This window comes from Rutilus rutilus (genome assembly GCF_951802725.1).
Source record: "Rutilus rutilus genome assembly, chromosome: 7".
Classification (NCBI taxonomy): domain Eukaryota; kingdom Metazoa; phylum Chordata; class Actinopteri; order Cypriniformes; family Leuciscidae; genus Rutilus; species Rutilus rutilus.
In genome coordinates this window covers 41,111,272-41,131,777 of record NC_140221.1, presented here as the reverse complement: position 1 = coordinate 41,131,777, position 20,506 = coordinate 41,111,272, and the positions used below count along the sequence as shown (strand labels likewise).

Below are 20,506 nucleotides of genomic sequence, written 5' to 3'. Positions count from 1 at the left end.
CATCATTACTCCAGTCTTCAGTGTCACATGATCCTTCAGAAATCATTCTAATATGCTGATTTGATGCTCAAGAAACATTTATGATTATTATCAATGTTGAAAACAGTTATTTACATTTTTATTTCATGATGCTATGATGAATAGAAAGTTCAAAAGAACAGCATTTATCTGAAATCTAAAGCTTTTGTAACATTAAACACTACCGTTCAAAAGTTTTTATTCATCAAGAATGAGTTAAACTGGTCAAAAGTTAAGTAAAGACATTTATAATGTTAGGAAATATTCTATTTTAAATAAATGCTGTTTCTTTTGAACTTTCTATTCATCAAAGAATTTTGTCTGTTTTCAACATTGATGATAATAATTAATGTTTCTTGAGCATCAAATCATCATATTAGAATGATTTCTGAAGGATCATGTGACACTGAAGACTGGAGTAATGGAGTAATCACAGGAATAAATTACAGTTTAAAATATATTAAAATAGAAAACAGTCATTTTAAATTGTCATAATATTTCACAATATTACTTCTTTTTTTTTATCAAATAAATGCAGCCTCGGTGAGCAGAAGATACTTCTTTTAAAAACATAAAAAAATCTTACTGACCCCAAACTTTTCAGCGGTAGTGTATATTATTCATACATATAATATTATTTTTTATTATGAATACATGTGATGATTTGAATCAGTGACCCCGCAGCGCCCCCTATCGGTGCAGAGTCCGCGTAACAGGTGGGCGGGGACAAATACATCACTCTGTGCCTCACAGTCTCCGACTCCAGCTGAATATTTTAGACAGTTATTTCTGGTGTACTCGTGGCGACATGAGCGGAAGAGTTGGAGATCTGAGCGTGAAACAAGCCGAAGCTTTGGCCCAGGTGAATTATTTCCCTTTTTTCCTATCAGCAGGTATCTCGGGGATTTATTTGTGGAGTGATCCTGTAGATGACGGGATGAAACGTTCTCCCGACCAGAGAGAGAGGCCACACATCGCAGATGAAAATACATTCGTTTTGAATGCAGGATTCATAGACTTTAGTTAGAGTACAAAGTGTTTAAGCTTTATTAGTTTTTCCCTCTCTTGCTGAGTTGTGTAAATGACGTGGCTGCACAAGTTTGCACTGTTGTCAGCACGTGAGTAGATGTTGTTAAGGGATAGTTTCCAGCAATGTGCGTGCATGTGCAACTTCATACTGTTGACATCGCATAATTCTCCATCTGTACTCCTCAGTTTCGAGAAAAGGTTCAGGATATTCTGCCCCAGTGTCCATCCCAGAGTGACCACTTTCTGCTCCGATGGCTGAGAGGTGAGCTACTATCACTGTCACATTCGTGATGCAGATTGAAGTAGGTTAAATACTAATGTCCTGCTTAAGTACTTAAATGTTGAGTTAGAGAGAGAGAGAGAAATCCCTCTATCCCATTTTAATATATAGAAATGCATTTTACTTACTTGGAGAACAGTTGCGAGTCCTTGTTGCATAGATAGCAATATTATAACAGGCAATACAAAGCTTAATTAATCTAAAAGAGTGAGCATGATCTATAGAATCTAATCTTATAGAGTGGAGTAGAGTAAAATATTGTCGAATGATGCTATCTATAGAATAAAATCATGTAGAATTACACTATTAAACTATTTTTGACACTATTAAACTATAATGACAACTGTTAAAAAGAATCTTCTAAACTGATACCACCTATGAAATACAATTGTATTCTACTACATAGAATGATATAAAATGGTCGTACCTATTAAAAATACAAATTTAGCATACCATCTGTTTAATTGAATGTTATTATAGAATGACCATTATGTATGAAGTATTTAGATGGAATCTTATGTAATGATACAGTCTATAGAATAGAAACTTTTTCAGACTATGATCTCTATTTTAAGAATATAGGTTTTGTGAAGGATTCTGGAAAGACATGATACGTTCTGAACTGACTCGTGTTCAGACCGTATGAATCAGTGTAATCGGCTCAAGACTGCGTGTATCTCTGGATTCAGGAGTGAGGAGGACAAATTCAGATAGTGCTGGAACTCACACAATAGATGATAGATTAGGCCTTCGTGTATTATTCTGGTTAGACATGTAATGTTCTATGTCTGTTCATTCAGTCATTTTGAATCTTTATCGCTATTTTATTTACTAATATAAACATATTACATAGTGTGAACAGCTTGTAGCGAAAGACCTTCTCAGACTTCCTCGGTTGTCCATGTTTTATGTGAAGAATTCAGGACATTTTTCCTTGGAAAATTAAAAGGATGTGACGTTTACGCGCTCTCCCGAGAGTCTCTCTTCCGCTCTATGACACGTGAAAGGAATGCTTATACAATGTTCAGGATAATGGCGAAAGAGCCGTTCTGTACTGTAATGTCAATGTGCCCGGCAAAGAAAAGGGTTTAATTCAAACTATAGTCTCACATAGCCAGATCTATATAGCCTGTAGTCTCAAATATAGGCCTATTTTATAATCAAAATCAGTCAAAATCAATCACAACAGTGTCATTTTAATTACCTCATCTGTCGACATGATGCCGCTGAATTGCAAAACCTGTTGCAAACATAATACATCACTATCAGATGTTTCCTAACTGCTGCTTTCTCACTGCTGGCATTTTTGTTAGTTAATTTTGTAATTAAGAGAAAAGCACGCAGCAGATATTTGCATATTCATCTAAACGTCCCTCTTAGCAGCGGGACGGCGACTATTCAAGAAATACTTTTAAGTAGTGCTGGGCAATGATTAATCGCGATTAATCGCATCCAAAATAAAAGTTTGTGTTTACATAATATGTGTGTGTTTACTGTGTATAATTATTTTGTATATATAAATACACACATATGCATGTATATATTTAAGAAATATTTGTCTGTGTATATATATTTATACATAATTTATATTATATATAAATATACATATTTTATATAACACATTTTTCTTAAATATAATCATGCATGTGTGTGTATTTATATATATATATATATATATAATAATTATGCACAGTACACACACATATATTATGTAAACACAAACTTTTATTTTGGATGCGATTAACCGCGATTAATCGTTGCCCAGCACTACTTAAAAGTATTTCTTGAGTATTTCGGGGCCATGAATCACATTCAGTTGTACGTTACGTGTACACGAGTAATACTTTTCTGGCTGCAGTTCACTTAACGGCCACCGGTAATAACAAGAGTTATATCGCTAATAACAAGAGTTCCTGAATTCTACATAGAGGCCTTTTATTTAAGTTCTTCTGCTTTTCTCTTTTGTTTCTCTGTTGTTATAAAAGCGTTTGCTAAATGCGTAAATGTAAATGTTTTCTAAACTTTAATTTGACCCTCCAGAGTGGCGTTTAAACCCCTCTCTGGCAGCTTTACAGAGGCTGTTCTTGGGTTTTGACAAAGGCTGATTTGTGTGCATGAACGCCGCTGAATGCCGCCAGTCTTCTACAGATATTTTTTGGCACCAGCCAGAGATTAGCAACACAGGTTTTACATCAGATTACTGATGTCATTGTTTAATTAGCATGCAAAAAAATGACTTCATCTAGAGTCTAGAATGCATGATGGAAGCTCAAGAGTGTCACATATCATGACAATGCATGTTTTTGGGGGTTATTCATATATGTAGTTCTGCCAGTAATCTTTTTGTGCTGCGTTAGAGTGTTGACACATGCACATTTCCTTAATAAAGGCATCACGCAAGTGTTGATAAGATAAACGCTCGATTGTGACACAAGTCATTGAGGTCTGCAGTGATGTGATATGAGTGCAGTTTACTACAGTATAGCATTGAGTGTGCAGGTAGTTCATGACTTTAAATAAATGCATAGACTACCATTCAAAGGTAGGTTTTTAGGCGTGTATCTCGTCCTACATTTGTGCTACAATCTTGAGTGGTATTACTGACTTATTGCCTTGTGGACAATAAAATGAGCGAAAAAATATAGGCATACATTGTCATAGGCATACATTGAAGACATATCTAGAGATCAGAATATCATAGAGATATCAAGAGACTTGGGGATACGCCAGTAAGCAAACACCTAGCAACCTCCCAGAACATCCTGGCAACCAAATTAACAACATTCTAAAAAACGTCGACATCATCGACCACCCACATCATCATAACAAAGGCAAATATAAACACACTATAAATAAGAAATAAAAAAAAATGTGATCAAACTGAATTATATAATTGGTATATTTTTTTTTGTGGTAAGAAAAATATTATTAAATTAGTGTAGGCTTATATAATTTTTTTTTAATTAATTGTATTGTTATTGTGATTAGTTTGAAATTCTCTGATTTTGCCTTTGCTGCTGATTAATGAATGAATAAATACATCTAGTTTGTGAATAAATCTAGTAAGTCACTCTAGTATCCACCACGAAACGTGTTCATAAGAAACAACTGACATATCCGTTCCACAAAACACTGAATGCTTCTGTCAGCTGTGTCACATAATCTTCTTTATGAGTATTAAATACTTATGTATGACTCCATGTCTGACTAATTCTGGGTCAGTTGTGTCTCTAGGCCAGTCAGGTACAGACTAGAGTGACTATAAGACAATGAAACTAATCCACTCACTACACAGGGTTGGGTTGAATACTTTTTTGAGGATAGGCTTATTTTGTTGGAGGGAAAAGCCTATCTACATGGGAACATGGTAAAGGTCATCGCACTGCGGTCACCTAGTCTCCTCATGTCTGCAAACTTTGCTTCTTTTCAACTGAACGGTTAATCTGTTACCAAATAGTAACTTTCAGTGGCGTATGGCTTCCAGTTATGTGCAAGTTATCTTAATAAAACACATGATAGGACCTTGTCTTATGGAGTCATGATGTTGAGTAAGGTCTGTTAGTACAATATGCTCTTTATAATGTGAGTAGGCCAGTTTATTAGCCATGTGTACTAGCCATGTGGTTAAATTTTAGGGCTGGAACCTGAAGGTTTGTTGGTTCAAACCCTGCAAGACACTTAAGGTGATAGTTCACCCAAAAATGTCATTTATTCACCCTCAAGTTGTTTCAGACCTCTATGAATTTCTTTCTTCTGCTGCACACAAAATAACTTCATTTTGAAGAATGTTTTTCCTACAATGGAAGTCAATGGCTACCATCAACTTTTTGGTTACCCATACATTTCCCATATTCAAAATATCTTCTTTTGTGTTCAACAGAAGAAAGAATCTCATACAGGTTTGGAACAAATTGAGTAAATGATGACAGAATGTTAATTTTTGGGTGAACTATCCCTTTAAGCTTTCTGTAATATATTAGTTAGTTATATTGGACAAAAACCTGTTGAATGACAAATTAGTGCATACTTTGTTCACTTTTCTATACTAACTAGTGACATATTTTTTTTGCTTGTTTTCCAGCCAGGAATTTCAATCTACAGAAAGCCGAGGCCATGCTGCGCAAGGTAGCACACAAACTTAATACTACATAATGTTTTTTTTTTTATATATATATTTACGCTACTATTCAAATTTGGGATCTGTAATATTTTGTTTTTGCAGATTCTCATGTTCACCAAGGCCGAAAAATAATATGTATAATGTACCATATATGTAATATATATGATATAATACATATTATATTATTAGTATAATATATCATATAATATATAATAGTAAATAATAATAATCAATTCATTTTGTCACACAAAACAAAAAATTTGTATATATTTTTGTTATTTAATTATTATAAAAAGTATTTATATATATAAAAAAAATTTAACGGTAGTGGAAATCATCATATTTAAAGTTGCATATAAATTATATAATTGCAACAAAATATATGTGTGTGTACTGTGTATAATTATTATATATATATATATATATATATATATGAAGAGTTCAGATGCAAAAGCCTCTGAGTGCCATCTGAAATTTTCTTCTAGAATGATAATTTTTATCAAGCTCGTATATTTAAGTTCAGTAATTTCACTTAAATGACAATTAATAGGTCATTTTCACTGGCTTTTAAGTGAAATTACTGAACTTAAATATACGAGCTTGATAAAAATGATAATTTTAGAAGAAAGTTTCAGATGGCACTTAGAGGCTTTTGCATCTGAACTCTTCATATATATATATATATATATATATATATATATATATAAAAATACTCACACATGCATGAATATATTTAAGAAAAATGTGTTATATAAAATATGTATATTTATATATAATATAAATTATGTATAAATATATATATACACAGACAAATATTTCTTAACTATATACATGCATATGTGTGTATCATTGCATCATTAATTCAGCATATAAACAAGCTCTTGGTGTCAGTTACTCTGTGTTTTAAACTTCACATTTACACAATCCAGAATAATGCGCTGTGTAATTCATTGACCTTTGGGCACAGACTGTCTCAAATTGGTCTGATAGAAGAACATTTCTGTAAATTCGTCATCTCTGGATACATCCAGTGTGATGATGTATATGGGTGTGACGGACCCTCACAATGCCAGGCTTTATGTCGGGGGTTGGTGTACATTACCCAGAGGCTTCAAACGACATGTTGAATAACACTATGAAATATGATCCGACTAATATTAGGCCCCGTTTACACCTGGTGGAACACTTGGTGGATCAGATTTCAAGGGGAGGATTGCTGATTTCGTAACTATATACATCGCTCACGAGGCCACCCATACACAAAAGAAATATATTTTCTGGATATGTTTTGGAATATATGCACATATTTGAAATTGGCCCAATAAATATATTTCATACTTATATTTCATATATTTTTGTTATATTTCAGAATATATTTCAATGTATTTTTTTCTGTACGGGTCCCCAAAAGTGTCAAAAATATATGTGGGATATATTCCAAATACATTGAAATATATTCTGAAATATAACAAAAATATATGAAATATAAGTATGAAATATATTTATTGGGCCAATTTCAAATATTTGCATATATTCCAAAACATATCCAGAAAATATATTTCAAATACAATTCTTTTGTGTATGGGCATGCTGTAAACGTTTTGGACCTCATTTGGAGTTTTTATCCCTTTAATACCAGGTGTAAACTAGATAATTTTATAATTTTTTTTTACTTTGTTGCACTAAAGGTTCACACTTGTAGTTCAGTACCCTTGGTTCTTTAGGCCCGGAACAAAAAGAAAAAAATGCTACATTTAGTCCTGGTTTGCTTAGTGTTCAAATTGTAATATCAAGCTGTAAAATGGGCTGTTTTTGTACAGGGAAACTAACTGGAAGCGAATGACACCGGAAGCCATTCAAAATCAACTTACAAATGGCTGCAGCCGCTCTTACATTAAAAATAAGGTGGATAGGCAACGTTCTATTTCAGATTTATTTATTTTGTCTGGCCGTGCGGTTTAAAGGTTTTATTTTAATGCATAATCATAACTAAAGTATTCATGCAGCATCAGCAGATAGCAGCTCTGCAGAGGTGAATTGTGTTTTTCAGGATTTAATTCACGAGCCTGCATTGCACTGATGAGTCACATCATTGCCTAATCACAGCTTATGGATGATTACACCGTGATCATTCAATGCTATAGGGTGTTCAAAGTGCTGTTTGCTTTCCCATTGTGCGAGTGATGCTTGCGTAGTTCATGGGTCTTTTATTACAGACGTTTTTGGCCGCCATGTTATATCTTTGAACTCTGTCACCAGTATCCGTTGAACCTCAGGTCAAAGAGCTGTAATTAATACACAAAAGACTCATGGTGGCAAATTATGTTCAGGCAGAACTGATAATGCTGTCAAACTTTGCTATGTTGATGGTTCTGAATCCTGATTTGATTATGTAAATACACAGCCATGTCTTTAATCATGTGTTGTTTTTCATCCGCAGCATGTGGAATTTCGGAAATACATGAAAGTTGACACCATCACTACGGAATGGCAGGTGCCAGAGGTACGACACCCTCGATTTATGATAAAAACACATATGTGTTTCATAGTTTTGTTTAATATTTGCACTACTTTTCAATGTTGGATCAGAAGATTTTATTATTTATGAAAGAAGTATCCTATGTTCACTAAGGCTGCATTTATTTGATCAAAAACAGTAGTATTGTGAAATATTATTACAATTTAAAATATTTATTTTCTTATTATATATTAATTCATTTTAATAATAATAATGATTTTAATATATTTTAAAATATAATTTATTCCTGTGATGGCAAAGCTGAATTTTCAGCATTATTTTTTTTTTAATAGACAGAACATTTTAATAGCCTATTAGATATTTGTTATTTTGTTCAATTTAAGAGTTTGTCATTGATAAAAAGGTGCCGTTTGGAATTTATGGTTTCATATATTAAGTCCTGAAGAGGCCATATTCTCCACTAGCATTACATTTTTTTTCCCTGAAGTCAATTTATAATATTAGTCAAAGCTTGTTGCATCAAAACAGTCATAATAGAATTACGCAATTTTTTTCCCTTCTTTCTGTCATCTAGAATTAAACAGGTGGTTATTGCTACTGTGCCTTTAAGACTTCTATGCCTTTGACCTCTATTATGATTGGCTGACCTGCTCATGCTCATTATAACCATAAGAATTTCTTAGTTATCCTTATTTGTAGTTTAGTTTCGGTAAACATTGTGCATAAAGTGGGTAAGGATTTTGCAATGTTGATGTTGAGTATACATAGTACATCTCTCCTGTTTTCCATGATGTGTCCCTTTAGGCGTTTAATCTTATGATTTTCTTATAATTGGTACTGTGTCCATGTTTCATCCAGTGTGTGTGTGTGTTTTAAGGTAATAAAGAAGTATCTGTCTGGTGGCATGTGTGGCCATGACCGTGAAGGGAGCCCGGTGTGGTATGATGTCGTCGGACCTATGGACCCTAAGGGTCTGATGCATTCAGCGTCTAAGCAGGACTTAATCAAGTCTAAAGTCAGAGACTGCGAGATTCTGCAGAAAGAGTGCGACTTACAGACCGAACGGGTAGGTGTGCGGCTGCGAAAACTGGCAAGGAATAGGTCACCCAAACATGACAATTCTGTCACCCTCACATACGTATTTTCTTTCTTCATATTGAAGTCTTATGAAATACCATACACAAAGTGAATGATGATCAAACTGCCAAGCTCTAAAAAAAGACCAATAAAACATCTAGTGCATATGTCTTGTGCACTATATTCCTTTGTTCTTTTTGAAACTGCATGAATATTCTTGAAAAAAAAATTGATTTTGTGTTTTATTGAGTAAATAAAAACAGATTTTTCATTTTTAAGGCTGGAGTATACATTTCGTTACACTGAGAAAATTTGCGTTCTCTCAAACATATTGCTCTCTCTGAGAAACTTAATGCATTCGCTCACAAAAGTGTTGCGGTCTAACAAGAAAGCGTTTGATCGCCAAACATTTGCGTTCTCTTACAAAGCGATTCAATTTCCTCACAAAATCACTGAATATCGATCCATTGACTATTAACTGACATCAGAGAACCGTGAACATGCAAATGTGTGTTGTTAAATTATTGAAATGTTAACTTAAATTCTCAGGGGGTACTTCAAGTAAATATTTCACGTCTAAGGGGTTCGGCTGACAAAAACAGTTTGAGAACCCCTGCACTAAACGACCACTAGCAGACTAACCCACGCTGAAACGTGTGCCTCTTTGCTAGGAGGCAATGAATACAAGATTGCGTTCTAAAATTTGCTCAAAATACTCCTCATCCGACTGGATAGAATCATAGTCTGAAGCTAAAAAAATTTGAAGCTCCGACTGCCGAAATTTTGCAGACTGGCTCTGACTTTCAGCAAATAGCATCGACTCGTCCAGACTGAAAATCGGCACACAAATCCGGGGGGAAACAGGTTGTGTAGTGTATTCCAGCCTTAAGGTGAACTCTCACGTTCACTGAAGAACTTCCCTTACAAGTTAATCAGTGTTTTCTTTAAGACTGGTCATAACTTTTTAAAGGCACACTATGCAGTTTCCGTTTTTCTCAAATAGCGACCCCTAGAGTCGCTGTGGAGTACTTGTATTTAATGTTACTGTCGTAAATACCACTCACGCAGAGCCGTCTCTGCACTCCTCCGAACGCGCTTTCTTTGTCGACTCTGCCATGATTCACGTCTGAAATGCGTGCCAGTGTCTTCCATAGAGGCTGCTTCATATGTTGTTGATGTATGTGACGTCGTGCCGTAAAGCAAGTCGTGATTTTCGCGAGATTTGGCGGGGCACCACCTCTCAAACTTGCATTGCTGGTTTTGCCAGCGGCGTCCCCCCCCCGCTTTGCTATCGGGATGGTTCGCCCTACTACGAGTTCGTTTACCATCGAAATGATTTCGAAGCTGTTATATTAAGGTACAAATCTTGCATAGTGTGCCTTTAAGTCGTTACATTAAAATGTAGATTGGTCTAATTTGAATCTGAAAAGACTGATTATACCTTGGCTAAGGGCTAGTCGGTAAGACTAGTTCTTAAGACTCAGTATTAACAGTTTATTCAACTGGTCCTGTGGTTATAATCACTCATATCATGGCTTTATATGTGTGTCTGTTTCTTGCTCTTTTCTCCCAGTTGGGTAGGAACATTGAGTCCATTACTATGGTCTATGACTGTGAGGGTCTGGGAATGAAGCACTTATATAAGCCGGCTATAGAGACTTATGGAGAGGTGGGTTTTTTATTTGTTTCTTGATTATTAATATGTTGCTTGGCTCTTTTGGTTACGTTAGACTGCTGTAGTCTCAATTTTTTATTTTTTTTTATAGGTTCTCACTATGTTTGAAGATAACTATCCAGAGGGACTCAAGAGGTTATTTGTCATTAAAGGTCAGTAGTAGTTTTATTACTCATCTGAATGGCATATAAAGCATATTACATTAAACAAATTGAACAGTGGCACAAGTTATTTAGTAAGTACGGCCCTATGATTTGCGTGATGCAGGAAACACAGACGGAATCCAGTCAAAATAATGAATTTACAGTAACAATAACGCAGAATTTCACAGAATGTGGCAAAATTTGGAGGAATAAATAAAAAGTAGGGCTGTAAACTTAATCAAATATCACAATTGTTCGTCCATGTTTGAATTTAAACAGTAAAACTATTTAGCACTTTGTTCAGCAATTGTTCAAATTTCATTTTGTTACATTTAAAACAAAGTTTTATGCATTTATTTGATAACCACCATTTTTTATAAGAAACGTGTTAAATCATAAAACACAGAATCTAGAAAATATTTAACGGTAACATTTAAATCTCATTTATGTACATTAGTTAATGCATTAACTAACAATAACTATCAATGAGAAATATATTTCTACAGCATTTATTAACCTTTGCTAATGTTAGTTAAAAAAAAAAATCATGTTCATGTTAGTTCACAGTACATTAATTGATGTTCAACTTTTGATCTTAAAAATGTATTAGTAAATGCTGAGATTTAGATGACCTAAAATTAATAAATGCTGTAGAAGTATTGTTCATTGTTTGTTCATGTTAACTAATGTATGTTAACAAATGAAACCTTATTGTAAAGTGTTACCATTTAAACAGACATCACATAATTTATGAAAAAATAAAACGCATTTCATATTAAATTATAAATCAAACATTTAATTGATTAGACAATATTTTTGATGACTAAAATTTTTATTAAACCCTTAAAACGGAATCCCAGAAACATTATAAAAGAAAAGATGAAATTTGGGATTTTTTTTTAATAAAACGTATTTCATAGGGCCCTAAGTAAGCAATACATTATTGTATCGTGCCAAAGTGATGAACCACTTTTAATATCTGAATCTCTGGACTGTTTCTGTTGCAGCACCCAAACTGTTTCCTGTGGCTTACAATCTGGTGAAACATTTTTTGAGTGAGGACACTCGCCGTAAGGTCATCGTACTGGGATGTAAGCTAACACGTGTATCTTACTACACTAATGTTTTTCTATACAATTGCTATTGCTTTCATAACACTTGCTCAGAGAAAGTCTCAACTTGATCTGGCAGTGTTTTTGAATAATTCAGTTTGTATTTCAATGTATTCAGGTGGAAAGATTCTCAAATACCTTTGGTTGAGGAATTATACATTAGCCCCTGGTTTCACAGACAGGGCTTAAGACTAGTCCTAGACTAAAATGTAACTCTGAGCTGTTTCCACTGAAATAAACTTGCACTGACTGATATTAAAAATATATCAGTGCCTTTTTAGTTTTAAGATGCACATCGGTGTTGTTTTTTTCTAAGCATGTTTATAAAAATTACTTAAATGTCCTAATTGATCTATGGTCTAATCCTGGCTTAGTCTAAGCCCTGTCTGTGAAACCGGGCCTAGATGTTGTTAATACAATACATAGATGTTGATACAAAAATGTTGTTAAGGCCCCGATATACTTAAAGTGAAATCAAACTAACGGGTGTAATGTCATTTCGAACTAAAACTAAGCGAGTTTGAAACAGCTTCATTTCTTCTGTTCATTCCTCAGAGATAAGAGCCGCTTTAAAGTAGAAACTGAAGTTTTAATTCTGATTGATATAGAAACTAACACAGATTTTCATGTTTGATACTGTAAAGCTACTGCTTTAATAGTAGAAATCTATTGTATAAAGTGATCTATAAATAAACGTGACTTGACTGAAGTGCTGAATTGCAGAACTGGTGCAAACATATCCACATCACTATGATCAGATGCTTTCTTAACTGCTGTTTCCTCACCGCTGTCATTTTTGTTGTGGGTTTATTTTGTTATTGAGAGGAAAGCGCGCAGCACATATTTACATATTCGTATTTATATACTCATATTTACATATTCATATTTACATTTTCATATTTATTTACATATTCACAGAGCGGCATCGGCATGTTTATTAACGGTATACTCATGGTCACGTATTTTGAACCTCTTTTTACGCCTAAGCAAAGAACGAAAAAGATCTTCACCGAGAGTACCGTTGTATATCGGGGCCTTTAGGATCCACAGCTGTCATCCAGATGTTTACTCACAAATCCGTTTTCTCATCAAGTTTGCCGTGACTAAGCTTCTGTGTCTTGTCTCCTCAGCAAACTGGAAGGAGTTGTTACAGAAATACATCGACCCTGAGGAGCTCCCAGCGTACTATGGGGGCAAACTCACCGACCCTGATGGTGACCCTAAATGTAAGACCATGGTGAGTTAGAGGCGCTCGACACGCGTCATTCTAGTGTTGGCCAAGTGACATTGACTTGCTAACGAGGTATTGCTGAGCTGCGACTGTCCCAGATTTCTTCTTTCAGTTCTCTTTTTAAATAGAATGACACTTAAGATATAAGGGAAGTTGCGAAACCCACATAAGAATCAGACAACAGTTCCCATTTGACGAACCTTGAGGTCTAGCTGTGCAAAGCCGACTTTCTCTCTTGCCATAGAGTGTCCTCTATATCTGATACTTCACTTACGTTAAGATTATTTTTCTTTTTAAGTTAGTCTTTCTGTTAAACCACCAAAATTTAAATATAAGGAACAAGAGCAAGATCACAGTTTATTGACAGTTGGCGTCACAGAGAGTTTCTCTGGCTTGTATATGATGCTGTAATGTGAGACATCATTAACTACTGCATATATTAGGGAAAATAGCTTAGCAATTCCAATTTTTTTCTTACAAAATAATGAGTTTCATAGCCTTCTCGTGTGCTATTGTCAAGAGTGTTGGAAAAAGTTCATTTTGGACTGTTTGTTTCCTGACAATCTAGCGGCATAGAAACATGCTTCATAATATGGTCAGCGCTTATTGTTTTGGAGAATATTTTTGGTTTGAAATTAATGTATTATGTATTATTTGCTAGTATAACTTCCAACAGTGTTATATTCAGGCATCAGCATTTGTCTTGAGATCATTTCCTTTTCAGTTTATTGTTATGAAACAATGGCAGAAAAGTTTCAGTCCACCTGGTCACTCAGTTTTAACATTTTATATTTGCATATTCGCCTATTTAGTTCAGATGTAAGAGCTTCCTGCTTATCCCAATACCAGTATACCCACATAATACCAAGAAATACAGCCTGTTGCCTCCCACCAATCTCCTTATAGATGCATTCTTAGAGTCCAATAGTGTCAATGTCTCAAAGCAACAGAGGGGTGGAATAACTGTCAAATAGTTGTTTATCTTTATCACATTATCTTTAATGATACTCTGTGGTGTAATCTGGATGAGAGCCCGTTGGATTGCTTCTATGGTTATTGCATAGGCTGATTACTCTGTTGATCAGTTGGCAAGGTTGAAGCTTTGGAACACATGACATGACTAATCTTCCCCTTCAATCTGTCTTAGCGTTGTGGTTATGATTCTGTTGGGCGCCAGTAAACACGCCATCAGTGAACAGAGGAGATGTTGCTGCAAGAGGAAGGGGAAGTTATTTTCATAAAAGTTTATGAGGGCACATTAATTAAAAAAATAATGATGTGCACAGATAAATAATTTATTATAAAAACACTGCAACATTCCCTAAAAAAGTAGGAATGGTCAATGTTGATTTCATGATGATGTTAAAACATGCAGAATCACATTCAGAGTTCTGAAATGTGTCTCTGTGTGTAGATACACAGGTAAAGCTGCTGCCCCCTTCAGGATTGGAAGTGCTAAAAAGACCTCAGAAGACTTTGTGAAAACTCAAAGTGGACTGATATTTAGTTACAAAATATTTATTAACTACAATCCTTGGAGTCTTTTGTTGGACTGTGATATCGCACAAGTCAAATAAATGTTTGTTTTCTGTGTTTAATGCCAGAGAGCGGAAGATAGTAGTTGTTTATTTTGTCTTGAAGAGAGTTAGAGTGCTTGTTTTCCCTCTGGTGTGACATGTGGATGGCAATTTCCTTGCCTATTAAACCTGTAATCAACCTTAAAGGGATACTTCACCGATTAGCATCAAGCTTTGTATCAGTAGAAACCCAGTGGTATTTTCGAATGACCGTGTTTCCCTTCCTCATGTCCCCCTGAGACGAGAGATTTCTGTTTTGTGTGTCTGGAAAAAAACCTCAGATGACGCAAAAATTGTCATTTTGCGTCATCGGAGACTTTTTTGTCCAGAGGCGAGAGACTACAGCCAGTAGTAGGAGCTCGTTCTGCATGTTTTCAACCCGCCCATAGAGGGATCTCACGATAAAACGGCGTCTTTTCAGTTTTGAGTCGACTAGTAGCCTAGTTGCATCATTTCTTCCGATACTGCCCTCTGTAAACCGGTAGGCGAGGCGTAGGGCAGCGAAGCAAGTGCATTCTGGGAGTTGTTGTCTTTCATCCACATGAGCCAAAAATACATTTTCTGGCTTTTCTCAGTCTAGAAGGCACCAACTTCTAAAATAATTTCACATTTCTACTACATAAATGACCCAATTTAAATACACGTTCATCTTTCCAGCGGTGAAATATCCCTTTAAAGAAAACTAGAGCACTTCCTTCGTGGGAAAATCACTAAAGGGGGATGCAAGTTAAAAAAGATTTGTTTGTACTAATAAGCACAGATGGGGTCATGACATGTTTGAATGACATGTTGAAACTTAAGCAAATCACAAAACAGACTTCCATTGGAATGTCTTCTCACAAAGATGTTTTATGGAGTGAGTAATAAGGTTGTGGCTAAATCCCATTTCACATACTTCCTAAATCCCACAAGTATGTACTTTTGAGTATGTAAAAAGATATTAGGAAATAGTGATAAAATTGTCTTAATCTCACCAAGGCTGCATTTATTTGATCAAAAATATAGAAAATAAACTGTTAAAATAACTGTTTTGTATTTTAATATACTTTAAAATGTAATGTATTCCTGTGATGTCAAAGCTGAATTTTGCAGCATCATTACTCCAGTCTTCAGTGTCACATGATCCTTCAGAAATCGTGCTGATTTGCTGCTCAAGAAAATGTATTATTATTATCAATGTTGAAACCTGTTGTGCTGCTTAATATTTAAACTGTTACGTTTGATCAATTTAATGCACCATTGCTGGATAAAAGTATGAATAAAAAAAAAAAAAACTGACTTCAAATGTTTGAACAGAAGTGTTTATTACATTTTTATGGAAATCGTACAGTATCCATAAACCGTTCGTATAGTATTATTTGGGATTATTCACTAATCTTGCATACCATAAGATGTAAAGAATGTGAATTGGGATTTAATTTATATGTTGAGTGATCTAATACTATTGCTAGTGATTGTGAGTGTCTAAATGTGCTTTTTTTCTGTGTATCAAAATAGTAGTGAATCATTTGGAGTGACACCTTTTCTCAACCATCATCTATATTTGGGTCTGCGACTCCGGACAACATGAACTTAATCTTTTTTTTTTTTTTTTTTAATGAAGTGTCGGATGTTTTTGTCATGTTAAGCTGTTTATTGTCTTATTGTATTCATTGACAATCTAGACTCTTGTTTCTGTATTCTACTGAAATTTGAGCTCTTGAAAATAAAATAAATAATAGACAACATTTTTCTCCTCAAGCTTCAGAGTAGACAACTCAACCTATATGTAGGATAATAAGTCTAAAACAGTGAATGTAAAGGCAATTTGTGTTCCTTATTAAAAGCCACTTTGATTTGGGCTGCTTTCCTGTCTGTCTTTTCTTTCTGTTTCCTCATCGTTCATAAAATACTAACATTTAAATATGAGGCTTTTATCTTTTGCACTCATGATGCTTCTGTAAGTTTCATCCTCTTTTGTTTTTCCATTTTCAATTCTGATTAATTATTACCAACTCATCTCAACCAAGCATATGCTAAGCAAATGTTTCTGTGTTTTTTTTTTGTTTTGTTTTTTCAGATTACGTTTGGATCAGAGATTCCCAGGACCTACTATGTTCGAGACTCCATTAAAGTGGACTATGATCAGTGTGTGACTATTGGCCGTGGCTCATCTCATCAGGTGGAATATGAGCTACTTGCACCAAACTGTGCGTTAAGGTGAGCAAAAAACACTTTCTGATACTCATACTAAATATGGAGTTTGCCATGAACCACCAGATCATGACATTAAAGATGCTGTAAACGATTTATTTTGAGAAAATCTTGCATAAAAGAGACATTAATGTAATATGTGTCTTTGTGAAGTTCTGTATACTTTTTTTTAGCACTTGATACTCTTTTTATGAGACTACCAAACTAACTAACCAGCAACATTCTCTGCATATGAGACGTGCATTTGGTTTACTGATATTGGGTTTGTTGGCATGTCTTTGAAAGGGTGGGGTTTGGATGTTAGGGTGTGGTCTAATTTAGTGAACAAAACATTAAAAATACTTTCAGCAACTTGCTGGATTCAACATGCACATGCATGTGCTTATCGCCACTAAACTGAACCTTGAACTAGAATAGTTCACTAGTTTTGTGTTTAATATACAGTACACTTTTTGAAATAAGTCACTCATGCTCACCAAGGCTGCTTTTATTTGATTGAAAATACTGTAAAAACAGTAATATTTAAAAATATTATTGCAATTAAAAATGTTCTATTTTAATATATTTTTTAGATGTAATTTATTCCTGTGATCAAAGCTGAATTTTCAGCATCATTACTCCAGTCTTCAGTGTCACATGATCCTTCTGAAATCATTCTAATATGCTGATTATATCAAGAAACATTTATTATTATTAATGTTGAAAACAGTTGTGCTGCTTCATATTTTTGTGGAAACAATTATACAGTTATAGAACAGTTTGATGATTAGAAAGTTCATCATTTCATTTATTTAAAATAGAAATCTTTTGTAACATTATACATGTTTTTACCGTCACTTTTGATCGATTTAATGCGTTACTATTCATTTCTTTAAAAAATAAAATCATTCTGACCCCAAGCTTTTGAGCAATAGAGCTGCACGATTCTGGATAGATTGAGAATCTTTTTCTTTAAAATAGAGATCGCGATTCTCCCACAACTAAACAAAATAACATAATTTTCCACATGTTCTAACAAAATGTTAATTGCTACACTATTTAAAAATATTTAATGAATTTGAATTGATCATTTTTGTTTCACTTGTTTCATTACTGGATGAATCAGCATTTTTGAACAAATCTCTTGAATAAAAATGATTAAATGACAAATAATTATTTTAAGCCACTTGTCGCCACCTACTGGTGTAATGATGTAGTTGATATAATCTTTATTAAGTTACTTTCAAATTTAACATTTATTTGTTTATTTAAATTAAAAAAGGAACAGTGTACATTATTCAACATTCATGAATGTAAATGTACCCAAATTAGCCCGAAGGCTAGCTTTCATTGGAAGTCTCCAACAAGAACAATACAACCAGAAATGGTAAACAACTCGTCAGGAGTCCATGTATGACACTCTACTCCATTCAATGCTCTCTTCCTCAGATGGCAGTTCTCGTGTGATGGTGCCGATGTAGGTTTTGGTGTCTATTTGAAGAAGAAGATAGGAGAGTGGATGAAGGCCAGTAATATGAAGGAAATTGTGCCGAATCAGCGTTACAACGCTCACCTTGTTCCAGAGGACGGATCGCTCACCTGCCCAGAACCAGGAGTGTGTAAGTACAGAGTTACTATTACGTAACTGAGATAAACATTAAACATGCACATGAATTTACTGTACTGTCTTCATTTTCTCAGATGTACTGCGATTTGACAACACGTATAGCGTCTTCCAGTCCAAAACAGTCAGCTTCACAGTGGACGTCCTCCTACCTAGTCAGGTCAACCAATCAGAGCGTTAGAAATGATGGCAGCAAGCAAGTCGGCACGCCAGTAAATTGAGATTATGAAACTGCTCTGAATACAGTATATCTGCTGTAGTTAATAAAGGAAAATACAATAATAAGCTACTCATGGGAAGAGGACTGTATGTAATTGAACTGACCAATCACGGCATTAAAATGGTGGGATGAAATTTGAGCTTTAGTGATCGTCCATCAACGTATCTGGATCCTGACTTCAATGCCAGTGTTATTCTTTACATTTGTTTCTCTAAGATGCAGCTGTTATCAAGCTGATTTGCCATATATTAACGAAGTGTTATCGTTGAACTTGTCATTGAACTGTGGTTTATCAAGTGTAATAACTGCTGCAAATTACTAGGCTGAAACTGTCTTGGTACACATTATTTGAGTTTGCCCTTGTCTGCCCTCTTTATCATTGCCTTGTAGGTATTTTATCTCTTTAAATTAATTCCTTTTGATAATTAATTAGTTTAGATAATGAGTCTGCACACTTTTTTCCCTCAGAATTTAGTAAGAGGTTAAATTATTATATACTTTTGTTTGTTATTGACGCACAATCTGTGAACCTTTTGAAATATATTGTTTACAAAGAGCATTTGGCTTGATTCAGAGTATGATGTTGCTGTTTTTTAATCTTTTTTTATTATATTTTAACTTATGATTGCCTTTAATTCTAATTAATGTTGTAAACTTTTGGTTAGTAATGAGTTTTACCTCAGGTTCTTGTGTTTACTGTAACGGTGTCCGTATTTGATTCCAGCAACATGCATCTGTTTTGTCCATATGATGACCACATTGTATTTTGTCTGATTTGCATGCCCTTTTAATATTGATGAAATTTATGAGTGATATTGTATTGATTTTTGATTAATTTACTAAATAAATATATACAATACAGTAGCAAACACAATTTTTTGTCTGTCTAACATAACCAGTTCTCATGTACAGACTAAATCTATGTAAAATTATTTGGAATAAAGAACATTTACTTAAAGCTTGGTTAATATCAAGATCGATTCCTGTAAGGAGGTTAGTTTACGTTCATGCAAAGTGAGTATTTTTAATCCGTGTTAAAGGGATAGTTCACCCAAAAATTAAAATGTTGTCATTAGTCCGAGTACGAGTTTCGCTCTTCTATTGAACACAAAAGAAGATATTTTAATTTTGACGGCACCCAATGACTTCCATAGTAGGAAAAAAAATACTATGGAAATCAATGGGGCCCATAAACTATCCCTTTAATATCACAATGTGTGATATAGTTGTAGTAGTGTTCATTTGTACCCGGTCTAATGGCTCCATCTGTTGGTTAAAGCATGTTGATCCATTTTAATCAAGCCAGTTACATCTCTGTCCATTAGATGGCGCCATAAAAACGGGAATCTAAGGATGCAGAATGGCTTCATTGGCATAGTTTGAAGATTCATTACGTTTCCGATTCCTATAAGCATTAAAAAACATATACATACACACACACATATTTGTGCACACATAAATAATTTATCATATAAACTAATTCATTTAAAAATATTTTCATCTAATACAAAAAGATGAACGATGATTTACGATTGTTAAGACAATAAAGATATTTTGTATTGTGACATTCATTAATACAGTGTAATGCAATATATATTGCTAACGTATATTTAAATTTACGTTAATTACTATAGCCTACGTTCAAAAGTTTAGAGTCGTAAGAAATAAGTCTCTTCATCAAGGTTGTACATAAAAACAGTAATATTGTGAAACATTATTGCAATTACTATTTTAATCTATTTTAAAATC

The 20,506-nt window shown here is 34.2% G+C and overlaps 1 protein-coding gene across 1 annotated transcript; it reads left to right on the top strand.

The window, feature by feature from the left end:
• The first annotated feature begins 742 nt into the window (after window positions 1–742).
• sec14l8 (SEC14-like lipid binding 8) lies at window positions 743–19,623 on the top strand. Its single transcript, XM_084415054.1, has 12 exons — window positions 743–880; window positions 1,234–1,309; window positions 5,409–5,452; window positions 7,888–7,950; window positions 8,804–8,992; window positions 10,577–10,672; window positions 10,770–10,830; window positions 11,829–11,912; window positions 13,064–13,170; window positions 16,801–16,940; window positions 18,363–18,532; window positions 18,615–19,623. Exons 1-12 carry the CDS (start codon window positions 827–829, stop codon window positions 18,716–18,718), a joined length of 1,188 nt encoding a protein of 395 aa, XP_084271180.1. The 5' UTR covers window positions 743–826; the 3' UTR covers window positions 18,719–19,623.
• The last annotated feature ends 883 nt before the right edge of the window (window positions 19,624–20,506 follow it).

What these genes read in the sequence shown, in the direction of transcription:
- sec14l8 (XM_084415054.1), top strand. Translation starts at nt 827, where the DNA reads ATGAGCGGAAGAGTTGGAGATCTGAGCGTGAAACAAGCCGAAGCTTTG. An exon ending in TCTGCTCCGATGGCTGAGAG is followed by an intron (nt 1,310 to 5,408) that starts GTGAGCTACTAT and finishes CTTGTTTTCCAG; the next exon opens with CCAGGAATTTCAATCTACAG. An exon ending in TAAGGTCATCGTACTGGGAT is followed by an intron (nt 11,913 to 13,063) that starts GTAAGCTAACAC and finishes TTGTCTCCTCAG; the next exon opens with CAAACTGGAAGGAGTTGTTA.